This window comes from Leptopilina boulardi, unplaced genomic scaffold (assembly GCF_019393585.1).
Source record: "Leptopilina boulardi isolate dan_hultmark-lab unplaced genomic scaffold, ZJU_Lbou_2.1 LbouV2_202, whole genome shotgun sequence".
Lineage (NCBI taxonomy): Eukaryota > Metazoa > Arthropoda > Insecta > Hymenoptera > Figitidae > Leptopilina > Leptopilina boulardi.
Genome location: NW_026137755.1, coordinates 1,932,361 through 1,948,988, shown reverse-complemented (window position 1 = coordinate 1,948,988; position 16,628 = coordinate 1,932,361). Strand labels below are relative to the sequence as shown.

Below are 16,628 nucleotides of genomic sequence, written 5' to 3'. Positions count from 1 at the left end.
CTACTCGGATCGGGCTGTTAATTTTTTTCTACACTTTTAGGTGTATTTTGTGCAAGAAATTGCAATAAAATATTCTGCCTAAGAAAAATTGAATGTTTTTGAAAATTTTTTTTTGACGAATATCGCTTTAATGGTCATAAAATTGGTGTTCCTCTACTCGGATCGGGCTGTCAATTTTTTTCTACACTTTTAGGTGTATTTTGTGCCAGAAATTGCAATAAAATAGTCTGCCTAAGAAAAATTGAATGTTTTTGAAAATTTTTTTTGACGAAAATCGCTTTAATGGTCATAAAATTGGTGTTCCTCTACTCGGATCGGGCTGTCAATTTTTTTCTACACTTTTAGGTGTATTTTGTGCAAGAAATTGCAATAAAATATTCTGCCTAAGAAAAATTGAATGTTTTTGAAAATTTTTTTTTTAAGGAAATCGCTTTAATGGTCATAAAATTGGTGTTCCTCTACTCGGATCTGGCTGCCAATTTTTTTCTACACTTTTGGGTGTATTTTGTGCACGAATTGGAAATAAAATAGTCTGCCTTAGAAAAATTGAATTTTTTGTGAATGCTCAGGTTTGTGTTCACGCAGTGTACCAATTTTTTATATATATTTTAATTTTTTAATATATTTATTAGTATCTTAGTTGTTATATTCGAGATATTTTTTTTTATTAATATAATTTTTCGCAACTATATTGTTTAATGGAGACAAGTTTACTAACTTAATTTAATAAATTAATAAAGAGAATGTGAAGCATTTATCACAAAATTAGAATCCTCCCGTTTATGACATTCATATATTTTACAAATACGAACTTTGTGAATGCAACTTTGTAACTGGAAAGTTTGTGTGAGTCATGCACTAAACAAAAACTTTCTATATCAACTTTGTTCGATGCAAGCTGCTCGTTACTCTGTTTAAAATTCCTCTTTCTCCCTGTAATATTTGACAATTCATTGAAGTAATCAAAAAGTATTTTTCTCTCTTGTATTTTTCTTCAAGATTTTGTAATATTTTTTGCAAAAAAAAATATTATGCTGAGGGTATTTAATGGTATTTTATAAAACCATTTTGATCATATTTAGTAAATGACAGTTTTTATTAGTTTTTGATGAAAAAAAAAATTGTAATACTAACTAAATGACAGTTTTTATTAGTTTTTGATGAAAAAAAAATAATTGTAATACTAACGTTAATGCTTCTACCAGGCTCTTCTTCTAGAAGTTGACGAGCTATATCTTTACAAGTTGTTCGTGCTGCTGCTGGCACTTTACCATCATCTTCCCAATAACGACTTGGTGAATGTGCGTATAACGCAGCAGGTGTCGCATGCGTTACTCTTGTTGTTGTAACAAGACCTGTGGATTTGCCTATAAAACAGGAATAATCTTTTCAGCACATAAAACAGCTTTGTGTAAAATATGCCTGGAAAAGCGAGCACATGTTTTGTTTTTTCTCTTTTTTACGACATAAATAGAAAATATATTGCATGTAAAAATTATTATTCTGATAAAAATCGGTAAAGGATTTTTTTTAAATAAAATCCACTGATCTTCATATAGCTCCATATATAGCTAAATGTCCATTGAAAGACTCTTTCTTTTAGAAAAATATTTATATAATATAATTATATATTTGGAAAATATTATTGTTAAGATACTATATTGTCAGGAAAATTTTCACGTATAGAGAGAAATTAGATAAGAAAATTCGAAATGATAAATCTAGTGGAATTTCAACGTGACCTGATACGAGGTTTCGTAAATCTTGACAAATCTTGAACATTTTATTTTATTATATTATGTGGGGGGCACTTGGAAGATATGGAACACTTGTAATTTGCTCCTGCGTTTAAATGAACAGCGTTACCTAAATACATTGAAAAGTAGACTGCAATTTACATCTTATACACTTGACGAAATATACACGGCGAAAAGAGGAAATACTGTGGATGGAGTACTTTATGTAGTAGTCGAGAAATCGAGTCGTGAATCGTATTTTAATTAGGAGTTGGCAATATCTTCTTTCACCCTTTTCAATCTTAAGAAATAAACGAGGTTGAAAAAAAGAGTGAATATTTAACTAGTAAAATAATACGAATAAAGGGAAATATTTTTGTGTTTTTTTTCTTGTGAATAGACTAGGCGCTTTTTATTTAAGGAAAATTAAATTTGCATTAAAAATTTAGGTCACTTGGAAATAAATTTTTTGTTTCTTATTGCCTTTTTGTGCAAAATAAAATATTATAATTGTTGTACAGACATTAGGTTAACAATGAGATAAAGTGTCGATATAGTAACAGTTGAAAATCCTCTATAATTGTTCAGTGCAATGGATCAATGATCATTATTCAGTGATCGCTTTGAGAGAGTAACTAATGCATTGATCTTAAAGGCAATGCACATGACTTGCATCCTGGCGAGGACAAAGACAAAGCAATCATCACCTATAGCATTGAGTCGTCTGTTACAATATTGGATTCCCCACGCGTCCTTGATGTCAAAACTTTGTCTCGTTTCAAATATACTATTCCTATTTTCATTCTGATGATTTTAGTTGCAATGTTAACTTAAAATTAAGTAAAATTTGTTATATTTTTTGTTTTGTATATATGTTTATTTGGTTCGTGTATGTTCGTGTCAGACTTGTGCGAACAGATCCAAACTTGACCGAACAATGATATAAAGAAATAAAATGTATTATTGTTTTTTTTGAATATAAAAAATAGAATATATCTAGTTAAAATTTATTACTTGAAAAAAAGAATTATAGTTTTGAAATTGGCAAAGAAGGACCGATATTGACGGCTTATGGATAAGCATGAAAAATATGTGAAACAAAAATATATTGAAGATTTAGCCGATGTAGTAAATAAGTTACAAAAGATGAAGGAAATAAAAGCCCTTAAACAAAAGATGGACCGGAAGGCATTTATTGGATTAGGAAGGGCAGCTTTTACGCTTCCACATCGCATCAGCTTGATGTCGACACCAAGCGTTGTGTGATTAATCAACTCGGCAATTCATCTTAAAGACTGAATTGAGGTGGCAGGTTTGATCTAGTTTATCAGCTGAATATACACGTAATTTGTGCATCACGAAAAACGTGATATGTTTTAATGAACCACGCAACATTCATGAACAATATGTAATTAATCAATTAAAAAAAAAGATATATATGTAAATATAAAACACAAAATTTTAACACGCTACATTTGAATTAGTTATCGTTGATGAAAGTTTTTTAAATTGTTTTTGCTAATTTTAGAATTAGAAAAACGTTAAATAAATACTAAAAAATAGATTGTCAATAACTAAATTTAAATTATTTATTAACAATATAAAAATTAATAATTATAATAGTATTCATTTTTCTAGAAGATATAAATAGTTCAATGGTATATACAATAAATAGTGTTCTACTTTCTTATGCGTTTGTTTTTCCCTCCAAAAAAGGTTGGACATGTCAGTTTTGTGGTATATCTATTAATATTCAGCAGAGTTAGCTTGACGGGGCTTTTATCTTTCCAGAGATTGAAAATGTAAAACTATTATTTACATTTTGATTAATTTCAAGTGCAGGAACATTTATCATTTTCATTGATAATGAACTCAATAATAAATGGTATTTCAAATAGCAAGCTTACTGAACTCTAAAGATCTTGAAATTCTTTATAGGAAAATTTATATGACACTTGAAATTACAATTAAGTAAATTATATTTTTAATAATTTTTAATAAAATAAATCCAAAATTAGAATCTTTTTACATTATCATAAAAAAAATAACTTAAATTTAAAAATTATTTTAAATTCTACAAGAATAAAAAAAACTCTTATATTCTCGATTTTAAAACAGTTAACATAATCTATCTGAAAAATATTTTCGCCTAAGTTTCAATGAAGAAAGTTAACCAACTTTCTAAGTTCTTTACTCTTTTCTTAAAGCAAAAGATCAACTGCTTACGGTTCGTGTGATATTCAAGACACGATTCTTTCACGAAAATAAAAGAAAAGTAAATCGTAGAAACCCCAGGTCTCTTTTTCCAGCTACAGCTGCAAAGGTTATTTTGTATGCTTTGAAACTTTTCTTAACTAAAGAGTTAAAAATTCTGTTTGTACACTTTTAGATTGATCTATAATATTAGTTGAATTGAATTTCTACTTCTTTTACTCATTGAGACTATATTTAGGTGTTTTTTTTATTTCACATTAATATTAACTTCTTTTTTATTGATCGAATCATTAGTGGGAATATATTTTGTTTTTTTATCCAATTCATATAGAATTGTTAACGAAATATGTTAAATTTTCCCATCAACAGTGACGTTAGAAACATTTTCAGAATTAATAGCAGGTTACATTTTTCAGTTTCCCAAGAGAATCATATTTTGTTCGTTTAATTAACTCGAATGAATTCAATTTATCTCGAAACACTAGCTCAACGATCAGACTCTGCATAATTAAAATCCTGAGTATAGTGTCTACCATTCGATTTAAAAAATTTAATGTTTCATTATTCATTTTTCAATATGTAAATTTCTACATGACAGTATTTTTCGTAATGTCCATTAATATTACTATTATTATTATTTTCATTTTTACTATTTAGTATTATTATTATTGTTTTTATCATCTGATTACCTTGTTTTTGTGCCCAATTCATTAAAGATGGAACTTTTGCATTAAAGGCAGAGAAACAATTTTCAAAGCGGGCTGATGAATCTAAACCCACTGTTTCATAATTTGCTTTCACTCCACAAAGAAGTGCTGTAGCACATGCAGATGATTCTCCAACTTGAGCGTCCTGGTTGTACGTCTGAAACAAAAAAATATTTTATTTTCCTAAAAAAAATATTCATATTTTTCGCTTGTAAAATAAAATTATAATATTAGAACTCAAAATGCAAAAAAAACAACTTTTTTCTTAATATAAAAAATGAAATTGATGATCATTTTCAATATGCGAGGGACCATTATATAGTTTACTCATAAAAATATATTGGTGTTCGATTATGGATTATGATAATCATGATTTCTCTAACCTCATAAGCAGATACTGCTTAGAATGCATAAATCTTTATTGGTATTATAGGAACGGAAATAAAGGATCCTATAAAATAGTACTGACGTCAGCTTATATTAAATATATAGTTCATTATTGGGAAAATTATTTTTTCTTATTGCTGAAGAATAAATAAATTATTTATTCCTTATATGGTTCAGTTTGTGTTTATTAATATAGAAAAAAAATTCATCTTAAGTCTCTTGAGTTTTATTCAGAAAGCTCGGTTACAAAACATCATTACTAACTCTTGACACAAGGTTTTATAGTAAAAATTTCTATTATAAATATCTTTCTTTACAGTTCCCATGACATTTGTTTCATTTTTTTAGAAACATATCTTTTTCTTGTGTATTTGAAAGTAAAATTTTTTTTTAACTATGTCATAATAGTTTTTATATTGAGAAAATTTAAAGCAGTTATTTTTTTATTTCTTTAGAAAAAGAAAATATGTAATAAAAATTAAATGAATTATTTGCGGTAAAATATTTAAATTACAAAAATAAAATATTTATAACACATTAAGAGTGATTCAAAATGGGTCAAATGGTATGGAATTGAAAGTGTGGTTTTAATGAGAATGTGTAAAATAAATTATAATATGGTATATTCACATGAAAGCATGTCGCATTCTAGCCACTAGTTTATGATTGTTTATACGTGTTTAATACCACGTTCTACGATATATACACGATGTCTCATTAGAAGCTCTGTAGGTACACGTGCGTACGTAGAATGTACATAATATGTAGACGCATGATTTATGCGTATCATGTACAGTGAATGTCAGCATACAAATTCACGAAGCTTAGAAAATAATATTTTGAAAATGTTCATATATATATATATATATATATATATATTTTATTTGTAATATTCAAGAAATAAATAATTTAATTTAATCTAAAATCTAAAAAATATTTTCTACAATATGTATTTTATCTTTTCATATATTAAATATTACAAGACCATAATATGTACATGAAAGTTTGCGTCCAGTATAAAGAGCCCTTTGATTATCAAATTTTTTTTCATCAGAAAAAAAATTTCCATCCTTAGGAAAAAAATCTGATGAAGGTAAGTTCGGATCATAAAAATGTATGTGGCCTTTACATTCAAAAACTTATGGTATCTCTAATGTAATTTTTTCTAGATTAGAAAATTCCTATATATTTCATAGTTTTTTTTTTCTCCGATATTTTTATCGAAGTTAAAGTCAAGTTTTTTAAATATTGATATATAGAAAAATATAATTGAGGAGCCAAGAGTTTTCTGTGAATTTCATATATACACTAACGGGCTACAAACGAGAAAGGGGTGGAATATGCCAATAGTGTTCGTACGATGTACACGAATTTACTGTTGCATATGGGTCGTACATGGAGATTAAAGTTTATCCATACACGATGTACTTGATATCGTGCCAAAACCGATTCCTGTTACTGAGAGTTACCTTATTTATCAGCATAAAGTCGATTCTACTTGTTTCAAGTGAAACGTGGAAATCGCGTGTGCAATATGGAAAAAAAGTGAATGAAAACAAAATTTCAAATTATAATGCAGATTAAATATAAATATATATAAAATGAATTTATAATTTAGCCAATATAATTAATTTAAGAATCACTTTTAATCATCAATAATTTTAATGTATTTTTTATTTATTTATTAATATTATAATATTGAATGAAGATTTTTTTTACCGTTAGCGATAGTGGCGCAGTCTGTAGGGAAAAGCGTTGCAACTCAGGTGGAGTTTGCAAATGGCTGAATATGCTTATGGTTCGTGTATGTTCGAACCTGTGCGAACAGATCCGAATATGCATGAACTTTACTAATATTAATTAATTAATTAACAAAAACGAGAATTGAATAAATTGACAAGAAGAATTATTTTATTTGAAGTAAAGAAATTTTTATTGTAAAATTATAAAGTGATTATTTTTCTCATTGTTAAAGATGCCCTTTTATATAGCGTTTGATTCACGATAAGATTACATCTAGTGTGGTGTTGATTGTAGTAAAAGTGTGAAGAATTTTTACTTTTTTCACAAAGTGTCTACTATAGAGTAAGTTTTGCAGAAAAAAAGTCATAGAAATGGAAACACGAATTCCATTCTCCAGACATGTTGAATTCGAAGGACGTTTTCTTGGAGGATAAAGTTCGACACTATGACATAGATGGATGGTTATTTAGAAAGCCAAAGTAAGAACGTGTTTTTCTCGAATAATACGTTTCAAATAGTTTTGTATATATTTTAAACTAAATATAAAAAAAAAGTTTTTTTCTTTATTATTAACATAACTAAATTAGTAAATTCAGTTATAGTTAAATATTATTAAAAAGATTATATTTTAAAATTCTTTTCTAGTATTGTCTAAAAATTTAAAAAAAAATAAATTACCTTCTTTCTAGTAGCAATAAAATTTTTTGTCATACTCTAAAAAAGAAAAATCGTTTTACCAGGAGCTAAAGTTATTATCAGTAAGCATATGAATATAAAAAAAAGATATGGAATCTAATAGGTCATATTACCTTCTAAACGTCACAATTTTCCACCTAATTTTCGAAGCATTTTATTCCCTCGTAAAAGTTTTATTCGTTTTGTACTATATGCGTATATGAAGGAATTGAAGGAGTCTGGATAATTTAAATTCATGTCAGTAAACGGCAGGAAAAGAGATTTACGAGTCGATCAAACTTCTTAAACTCTGTCCCACCTCATACAAGTTGCATTGGGAATTGGATTTAATAGGATGGAATTAGTAAAAATAATAATAAATTTTAATTTATATTACAACTATAGTTACTAAATTTTTTTTTACAAAAGAGAAGAGACATTTTTTTTAAAGAGAAAACTTGTTTAAATATATATGGCAATTTTGTATACTATATCCTCAACAAAAAATTGTCAAGAGTTTACAGTTGTTAGCGCGCTTGAAAATTCTTATCTTTTTCGACAAAAAAAAAAAAAAAAATTCGCTAGTCTCTCCTCTTAAATGAGACACATTTTTCCCCACTGTAAGTCTTTCTGGCAACATTTCTAAATCCAAGAATATACATTTTTTAAATTCTCATTTACAATGTTTAAAAGGTGTGAAATTAGGAAAATTGTGTAACGCGACATACGAAGCGTTTAAGTAAAATTCTCCATTTACTTCAGAAAGAATTGCGAATAAAATATAATCTCTATTCTTCAAAATAGATAAAATTACTCATTTTGATAAGTGTTTTTATTTATTTTGATTTTTTCTGAGACAACAAATTTTTATTGTTATTAATTATGACATTTCTGTTTTTTTTTAACATAAATATAAAACAGATACAAAATGAACAATCACATTTCTCTTTTCTCTCTTTCTCACTCTGTAAAGTGTCAAAACTCGTCGACGGTGAATTAACACTTGTCCATATAGCGAATTTCTGCGAATGCGCAAACCTATATATATAGAGCCAGAATTTGATGAAGTGCTGAGCAACCGGACATTGGCTAAAGTCGTAAATAAATCGATAACGGTGAATGAATGAGAAATAAAGGTAGCGACACGTATAGTTTATTGGTGAAGCCACGCCGACTTTGTCTGGATATAAAAACTAAAATTGTGGCAAAAAAGATTAATGAACCAATTTGTTCGAGGGAAAAAATTCACGACCTTATATACATTGTATAATATAAATATTACAATTCATATTTTTAGATACGTGAATTGTTACAAATTTTTACCGCATGTTTCTAAAATTTATATCAACATCTTTTTTTCACTCTCAATGCTTCATCAAGGTTTTGTTTTTTGTGAAATATATTTTTTTACTTTGTAAAATTTAAAAAAAATAATATATTAAGAAAATTTTCCTCAATTTAAGTTTACTAATTGCTTACATTGTTTACTTTCATATATATTTTTTTCATTAAGAGTAAAATATAAAAAAAAGAAAGAGAAAAACTTTATAATATATCAAAAATGGATTTTCAAGTACACTATAATGAATATCTATTTTACCTTTATCTTTTGATACTGAATCTTGAAAGTTTTGAAAATGAAATCATGAAAGTTACCAAGCTCTTAAGAGAATGTGGCTGAGATGGCAAATTAAAATTTATTTAAACTCAACTTTCGAATATTTTACTTATGCTTTCTAGAAAGTCATGCTTTCTTTGAACACTTCACTTTGCTTATAAAATGTAAACTTTTAACATTAGGAAGGAAAACTTTTTAGGGAGCTACCATGCAAAATAGTTACTTGTCTATACTATTGAAATCTCAATTTACAATGTAAAAAAATTATTATTATTTTTCAGTGTTGGTTTTCACTTTAAAATTTCAAATTTTTTTTCCTTTCTTCAAAATTAATAATAATTTGATAGAAAAATTTTTAATTATACGAAAATTAAAAAAAAAATTGTTACTAAAGAAAAAGGATTAAAATTTTTGACAAAAATAAAATCAAAAATTTTAAAATCCTTTCATTTCAAATTGATATTTCAGCTTTAACTTTTTTGACTTTCTTTCGGTGTGTGTGTTTTTTTATCAAATTCTCTTTCAAATATTATTTCTTTCATATTGTCTTCATGTTTCATATCTCCTTGTTTGAATTTTCGTCATACAAAATTGTCATCATTGTACAATGACAATCTGTCGATATGTTCGTTGTGGATCAAAAAAAGATATATTCTAGAATCGTCAGAATGACATTTAAACGCTTTTAAAGAATATGCATTTGTTCACAAGCGGAAAACAGTGCTTTGAAATGAAAATTCTCTGCGGTGGAGAAAAATGTTGAAAGCAAATTTAGTAAAGATAAAGAAAGAAAGAACTATATAGTGAAAGGAATAAGGAACAAGAGAGGCAGTCACTTTTTATATCGTTCTTTCTTCCTGTGTTCACCTTTCCCTTGGGAATTTCTGTGCGGTTGTTCTTGAAAAAAAAAACTGTCGTCATCTTGATGTGAGAATTTTTCTTTTCTGAGAATTTTCTCAACGAATTTCTATAACATATTATAACGCTTTCAATTTCACAAATTTTATAAACAAAAATATAACAAATATTTGAAAAAAAAATTTTACATTCCTGAAAATTAAATAGAAAATTTAAAAGCGATTTTGTTTATATAAAATTATTGGTATAAATGTTATTATAAGTGCGGAATAATTTTTAACATCAGGGATAAGATTGTGAAGACCATTTCACTGTTATATATGCATAAATGAACTTTCGAAATTGCCATTGAGATTAATATCTAATACTGTTTTGTGCCAACATATGGTTACATTCATATTCGGTTTATCAGCGTATTGTGCCTTATCTTAACTGGTTTCCAATTGTATTGGAAGCATTTTAAGCGCCTAATCTTATTATTATTATTATTACTGCCGTAAAAGTAAAAACAAAAGGTGCTTAAAACTCAAAATAAAATTGATTTTACAACTTTTTCTTTTTAAATTAATTAATATTTTACGTTTTTTTATAATGATAAAATTTTATTTTAAGTATTTAAAAATAAATAATTTAATATAATTTGATAAAAATTATTATTTTCTACAGAGAGAACACTCAATTAGAGTTCATGTCATGTGGATTTGAATTTTGAAACGTACGACATAAATCACAAGTGGTGTGAAGTAGCCTTAATCTTTAATCATATAAAGTTTGAGAGGATGTCTCCCCGAAATGTTACAATTAAGGATTGCAGGGATTTCAGCAGAATCTTAAAACGTCATGACTTTGCAGTGAGAGTTTAAACTGATCTCAATGTCAAGATTTTCAAATTAGATAGATAAATCATGCTAAATTTATATGTTTTAAATTTTTTTAAACTATAATTGAAATAATTTTTAATTTAAGAAAGTAGGTGATAAAAGGTAATTTGATGATCTGATGTTTTATTTTCATTTTAATATTCACTTCGATTTTCACTTTTTATTTTCAGTTAATTTCAGTCAAAGTGAAAGTGTAACTGTAAGTGGAAGTAGAAGTCAATGTAAAATTACATACAATCGCACCTCAGCGGCAAAACTGAATTCTGTTAATCGAAAGCTGCTCAAAAATAAATTACAAGTCTATTTTTTCTCCCATATAAAAGTGAATTACCTCGTATTACATAAATTACAATTTTTGAAGTCATGCAATTTCGATCGTGTTTGGGGAGTTACTTTTCAAACTTACCATCCCTATAATCAGCAACGGATAGTTGTCTCCACCTTTTTCTCATAAACATGAAACTTATTCTATTGATTTTTACTTATCTATGTAGCCTATAAGAATAAATTTAAGTAAAATCAGTTTTTTTTCCTGTTATATTCAAACTATCAATTTTTTCTTCAATCTCATTCTTATTTTTCTTTTTAAATATCGTTTAAGTAATTATAAGTTTCAGACGAGATTGACAACTTTTTTTTCCATATATTCAAAAGTAAATGTTATATTATTGAATGAGTCGATTTTTCAGTAATTTGCATTTTTTATTTGAAGTAAAATGAGGTTGTTCAAAGTTTTTTTAAAAATAAAAACTATTTTATCAGAGTTGATAAGTAGAAATGTTATAAATCTTTAATAGTGAACATCGATTAAAAAACATTTTAAATATTAAATAAATGTTCCAATGAATATAATCAGTTACTTTTAGCGACATTATTAAAAATATTTTCAAAAAATTTATACTGTTTCAGAATTAAATTTCTTTTTTCTTCTGTTTAAATATGATTGATACTGAATTAGAAAATAATCTCCGGTTTTTAATGAATCTTCTTAAAGTAAATGGTTATTGGCCATTTATAAATAAAAAAAAATTAATAATGATGCGAACATTTTATTTTTTTGTTATAATGTCATTAACTGTACCAATTGTAAGTTTATTTTAGTTTTAAAAATATATTTAAAAAAAATATCAAATTTTCTTTCTAAATAGGTACAATATTTAATTTGATTATTAAATAAAAATTAGTTTCCAATTGTAAAATTAGATTATATTAATTTTGTACTAGCAAAAATATTTAAAACAATTTTACAGTTAATATAACATCTAGTCTATAAATAAAAAAATTATTATTTTAATTAAAATGATAATATTTTAAGGGTATCAATCTCTATAAGGCTCGACATAATATGGATTATTTTTGTGAATGCGTGTCTATGGCAGCTATCATACCATTAGGATGGATTTCCTATTATTTTCAACTTTCTAAAACATCAACGGTAAGATAGAAATGATTTTTTTTGTTTGTTTTACGTTAAAATTTTTTTTAGCAGATTGCTAAAATTATTACAATTATATTGATGAATAACACTGCAAAAAGTAGTATCGTATTTTAAGATACTTCTTAAATCTTAATATTAAGATTAAAATACAATTTACATGTGTGTTAATTTCTTTTTAGTTGCGATCACTTTTCACTAGCATGTTCAAAGATTATGAAACATTTCAAATTAATAAATACGAATATGAAATTTTACTGAAATTTGCAAAAAAGACACAATTCTTTGTTATGGTATATTTAGGTAAATATAGACTTTTTAAAAAATGTATTTTGATAAATTAAATTTATGAATTAATTTTTTTTAATGGTAATTATATTAATATTTTATTTTAAGTTTATACATCATCGACGTGTATTTTTTATTGTCTAATTGGACAAATTCCTTATTATCTAGATTTTATCATACCCCTAAATGAATCACGTCAGAAATACTTTTCAGCTGAACTTGATTATATTTTTTTTGATAAATATGAATATTATATGCCAGTAAGTATGCATCTTGCGACAGCTGGTTTGTATATTATTCATCTTATTGTACTAGCCGATGCTATTCTCTTAACGTTTGCTCGACATGCCTGCGCAATGTTTTGTATTTTACGGTAATTTCATATATTGTACTTATTTATATATAAATGACCCGCTATTAATAAAATAATTATTTAGTGATAAAAAAATATCTATTTGAAATTTTAATAATTTTTCTTCAGATATAGATTAAAAACTATTAATGTCAATGCTGAAGGCGAGCGTATAGATCATGACTATGATCAAATGTATAAAAATGTTCGTGGTTGTGCAATACTACACAGTAGAATACTTCTGTTTGTATATAATTTATAATAATTAGTTACAATAATCCTAATTTGAAAAATTATTTAATACTTTTTTTCATAAAACAGATTTTTAGATGATATTAACTCGTGCTATGCAATGTGTTTATTAATATTTATTGGAGTAACTGTGATTATTATGAGTTTTCATGGATCCATGGTAAATATCTGTTTTTTATTTATAATTTTTAAACATTTTTGTTTGGTAATATCTACTCTCTAAATTTGAATCAGCGATAAGTATACCACTGGTACCAATCAGCGGATATACGCTGAAAAATCAGTGAAATTCCACTAATTCATCAGTGCATATAAGCTGATTGGAATCAGTGGTATACTTATAGCTGAGAATCAGCGAGATTCCGCTGATTCAAATTTAGAGAGTACAGTGAAAGTGATAGTGAAAGTGTATTTTTAGGTAATACGATATTCTAAGAACGTAATTTTATGACATGACATTATTGTTATAGATGGTCCTAAAACAGCACGACCTCACGTATTTAATAAAGGGATTGGTTATTGCCGTGGGGCAAAGTATACATGTATTTCTTAATTGTTTGACTGGGCAAATGGTACAAACACAGAGTGCAAATTTATGCAATTACATGTAAGTAATTCGTGATCCTGACCTTATTGTAATAATATTTCTTACTAATTTAAATTTAAAGATTAGGTGAATGGTAATAGGGTTTATTTACTATTTTATTATATAGTGTTTTTATATTATATTATAGATATAATTTTGAATGGTATGAGGCGCAAGAAAAAGTAAAAATGTCAATTTATTTTATGATATTAAAAAGTGAAACAGAATGCAATTTATATGTTGGAAAAACTGCAGTTTTGGGATTAGAATTATTTTCTACAGTAAGTTATAATTGTTTTATAGTATAGTTATTTTATAAACATTCCATCTCCTAGAAAAAAATTGTTGTTGTAGGTATTTTTAATAAATTTAAAAAATTTTTATTTCAGATTATGAAAACCATTTTTTCTTATTTAAATGTTTTAAATTCTCGTAATTAATGTTTATTAAAATATACAAAAATTAATCTGCCTAACTGTTCTGTAGTAAATATGTAGTTATTATTTCACTCGCAGTCGAGATGATTTGCTGAGGGTATATAAGGTCTGAGTGTTAGAGCACCAGCCAGCAAAGATTTGCCGCCTAACGGCGTGTAGGTCTCTTGCGCACTTTCAATAAAAGGTTCTTTTAACTGAACTTTTCTAGTTTTCTTTCACCCTACTACCGTAGGCGTACTAATCAATTTCTATTTTCAGGCCCCAACCCTCTTTCACACTCTCACTAACGTAAAACGTACGGGGAGTCTCTCTCTACGGGCACCTATCCGATACCGGGAGTCACTCTCAGCGAGTCGGTTAAGGTACGGATACAGAGAGCACGCAAACCCGCCTAACGATACGCACGGGGAGTCACTCTTAGCGAGTCGTTAGGCTACGCGTAAACCCTCCAGCAATTTTGGTAATTTGTTCACATTTTCTTAGCACTTAAAATTTCTCGTTATTATTAGATTATATATACATATATATCTTTGCTTTGATAATGAGGGTTCTCGAGGGTTTCTACTTGCAATTTGTTTCGTCAAAAACAGCCTTCGGTTGAGGGTTTATTTTCTGTTATTGTTTATATAAGATGGTCGATGATCGTTTAATTACTATCCTGTAAGGGGAAGTGGTGTCCCCCATCTTACCAGCCGCGCCCGAGCTATAACCATGTGGTTATACTAAAGAATCAAAATCAAGAAGAAAATCTTTGGTGCCAGCACCTTTGGGTTAAATTGGTTTAAAACACATCGTATAGGTTTATTGTACTAAAATTATAAAACTTTAGAATATTAACATTTATATTTGGAACCATATATGCTCGTAATCGTGAAATTCTGAGAAATATGTCAAAATAAATTAAAAAATGTTTATATTTAAAAATTTTATAATTTTGATGAAAAACTCAATAAGCGTTATAAAATAATATTGTCATTAAGTCTGAGAACGCCACACAGGCCCCCCGCTGTAATTGACTTACTTGAGGTCGAGGGAAATTTGTTTTCTATTATTGTATACGTGACATAGGTGATGACCGTTTAATTCCCGTGAGTGGAAGTGGTGAAACCATACTTTACTTACCAATGGCTATGCCCGATAACGCCACTCAGGCCTACCGCAATGTCTGCCTTACGCGAGGTCCTAAAATAGGCCCAGTCCGATAGAGTATAGTTAAATGTTTCGAAGTGTAAAAAAGCCGATTTGGACTAAGAAATATATAATTTTTTAAAAAGAAATAAAAGAGAAATGTGACAGATTTACCGACAATTTTAACATGTGAGTTAAAACTTCGCTTTTATTTCTTTTCAAAAAATTATATATTTCTTATTCCAAATTGGCTTTTTTGCACTTCGAAACATTTATTCTATTTATTTATAATGCTAACTCTAATAAACAAATATCAATTCAAATGTTCAACAGAAAAGAATTCATGGTAAGAAAAAAATAATTCACCGTAACGTTCCAATTCGCAGCCTTTCGCCAAACCGAATTCAGCTTAAATTACCACCTATTCTTTTCGCTTACTCCCAATTATTTTTTTTACTGTGTTGGCCAACATTGGCAATAAAGATATTTGGATTTTAAGCATAAAATTGGTATTGAATATATTTTGATATTGGAAAAATATATTAATTATTTGATAATATGGAAGCTAGATTTTGGAAAAATTTGTTGGTATTGGATAACATTGTATATGTAGGCAAATAAATATAAAATCAATGAATAATTATTATTTACTTTATTGAGCCGTTGGGAACTTAGAAAAATATATTGTCACCGTATATTATACCCCTCTCTGCATAGAGAGAAAAAGCTACTTGTTCTGGTAGATTGATAGCGTTAGTAAATCCACTAGTAAAACGGAGAATGGTTCTCTTTTAAAATCGTACGATTCTTTTCTTTTTCAAGCACAAACAGTTTTAATTAAGACTGGACATATATATTAATATATTTTGAAACGGTAAAAAAATAGAATTAGAGCTGTTAATTTTAATTGATTAAAAAGGTATATATTTAAAAGTTGCGTTTGAAAAAAAAATCGATGAAAGTACTAATGGGCAGGTATAGTTAATAATTTATCGATTTGGCAAAAGCATCATAAATCGCAGCTTTAATCGTGAATAATAACCATTAGGCGCCTAATGGGATCGTGGGAGCGACGGGTAATCGGGGATGGAAGAGGAATAGATAACGAGACATGGATGATGAAGAGTGTGAAGTAAAACACACCCACAAAATGTATTATGTGCATCATTGCGAGTTCAATAATATAATTTAGGATTCCATTTCTCAGTCGTGTTGAATACAAAAATCCATAACATTCAATATTGGGGTATTAGTCTGTAATTTCACATTCACTTTCGTAATCCCTTTCACATACTTTTGCACCACTTTCACTTTCCTTATGTGAAAGTGAT

The 16,628-nt window shown here is 27.4% G+C and overlaps 2 protein-coding genes across 3 annotated transcripts in view; one reads left to right on the top strand and one right to left on the bottom strand.

Moving 5' to 3' along the window:
* The window catches only part of LOC127278369 (alkaline phosphatase-like), a 74,778-nt gene that overhangs the window by 26,019 nt on the left and 32,131 nt on the right, over positions 1 to 16,628 (bottom strand). Inside the window, exons 3-4 of the mRNA XM_051300073.1 lie at positions 4,640 to 4,814; positions 1,189 to 1,367 (exon numbers count right to left, since the gene is read on the bottom strand). Of these exons, the coding sequence (XP_051156030.1) occupies positions 1,189 to 1,367; positions 4,640 to 4,814 (354 nt within the window). The remainder of the gene's footprint in view (positions 1 to 1,188; positions 1,368 to 4,639; positions 4,815 to 16,628) is intronic.
* Positions 11,681 to 14,368, top strand: LOC127278373 (odorant receptor 46a-like). Of its 2 annotated transcripts, none has more exons than XM_051300080.1 (9): positions 11,681 to 11,905; positions 12,135 to 12,254; positions 12,437 to 12,557; positions 12,711 to 12,915; positions 13,024 to 13,137; positions 13,216 to 13,306; positions 13,617 to 13,753; positions 13,881 to 14,013; positions 14,122 to 14,368. In XM_051300080.1, the coding sequence occupies exons 1-9, from the start codon at positions 11,759 to 11,761 to the stop codon at positions 14,170 to 14,172; spliced, it is 1,119 nt and encodes a 372-aa protein (XP_051156037.1). In that variant the 5' UTR covers positions 11,681 to 11,758; the 3' UTR covers positions 14,173 to 14,368. The 2 variants fall into 2 exon arrangements, with proteins under 2 accessions (XP_051156037.1, XP_051156035.1); XM_051300078.1 differs by having other exon boundaries at positions 12,651 to 12,915.

Excerpts from the sequence above, each read along its gene's own strand:
- LOC127278373 (XM_051300078.1), top strand. The coding sequence starts at position 11,759 with ATGATTGATACTGAATTAGAAAATAATCTCCGGTTTTTAATGAATCTT. Across the intron at positions 12,916-13,023 it reads GCAATGTTTTGTATTTTACG|ATATAGATTAAAAACTATTA; the intron begins GTAATTTCATAT and ends ATTTTTCTTCAG. Across the intron at positions 13,138-13,215 it reads CTACACAGTAGAATACTTCT|ATTTTTAGATGATATTAACT; the intron begins GTTTGTATATAA and ends TTCATAAAACAG.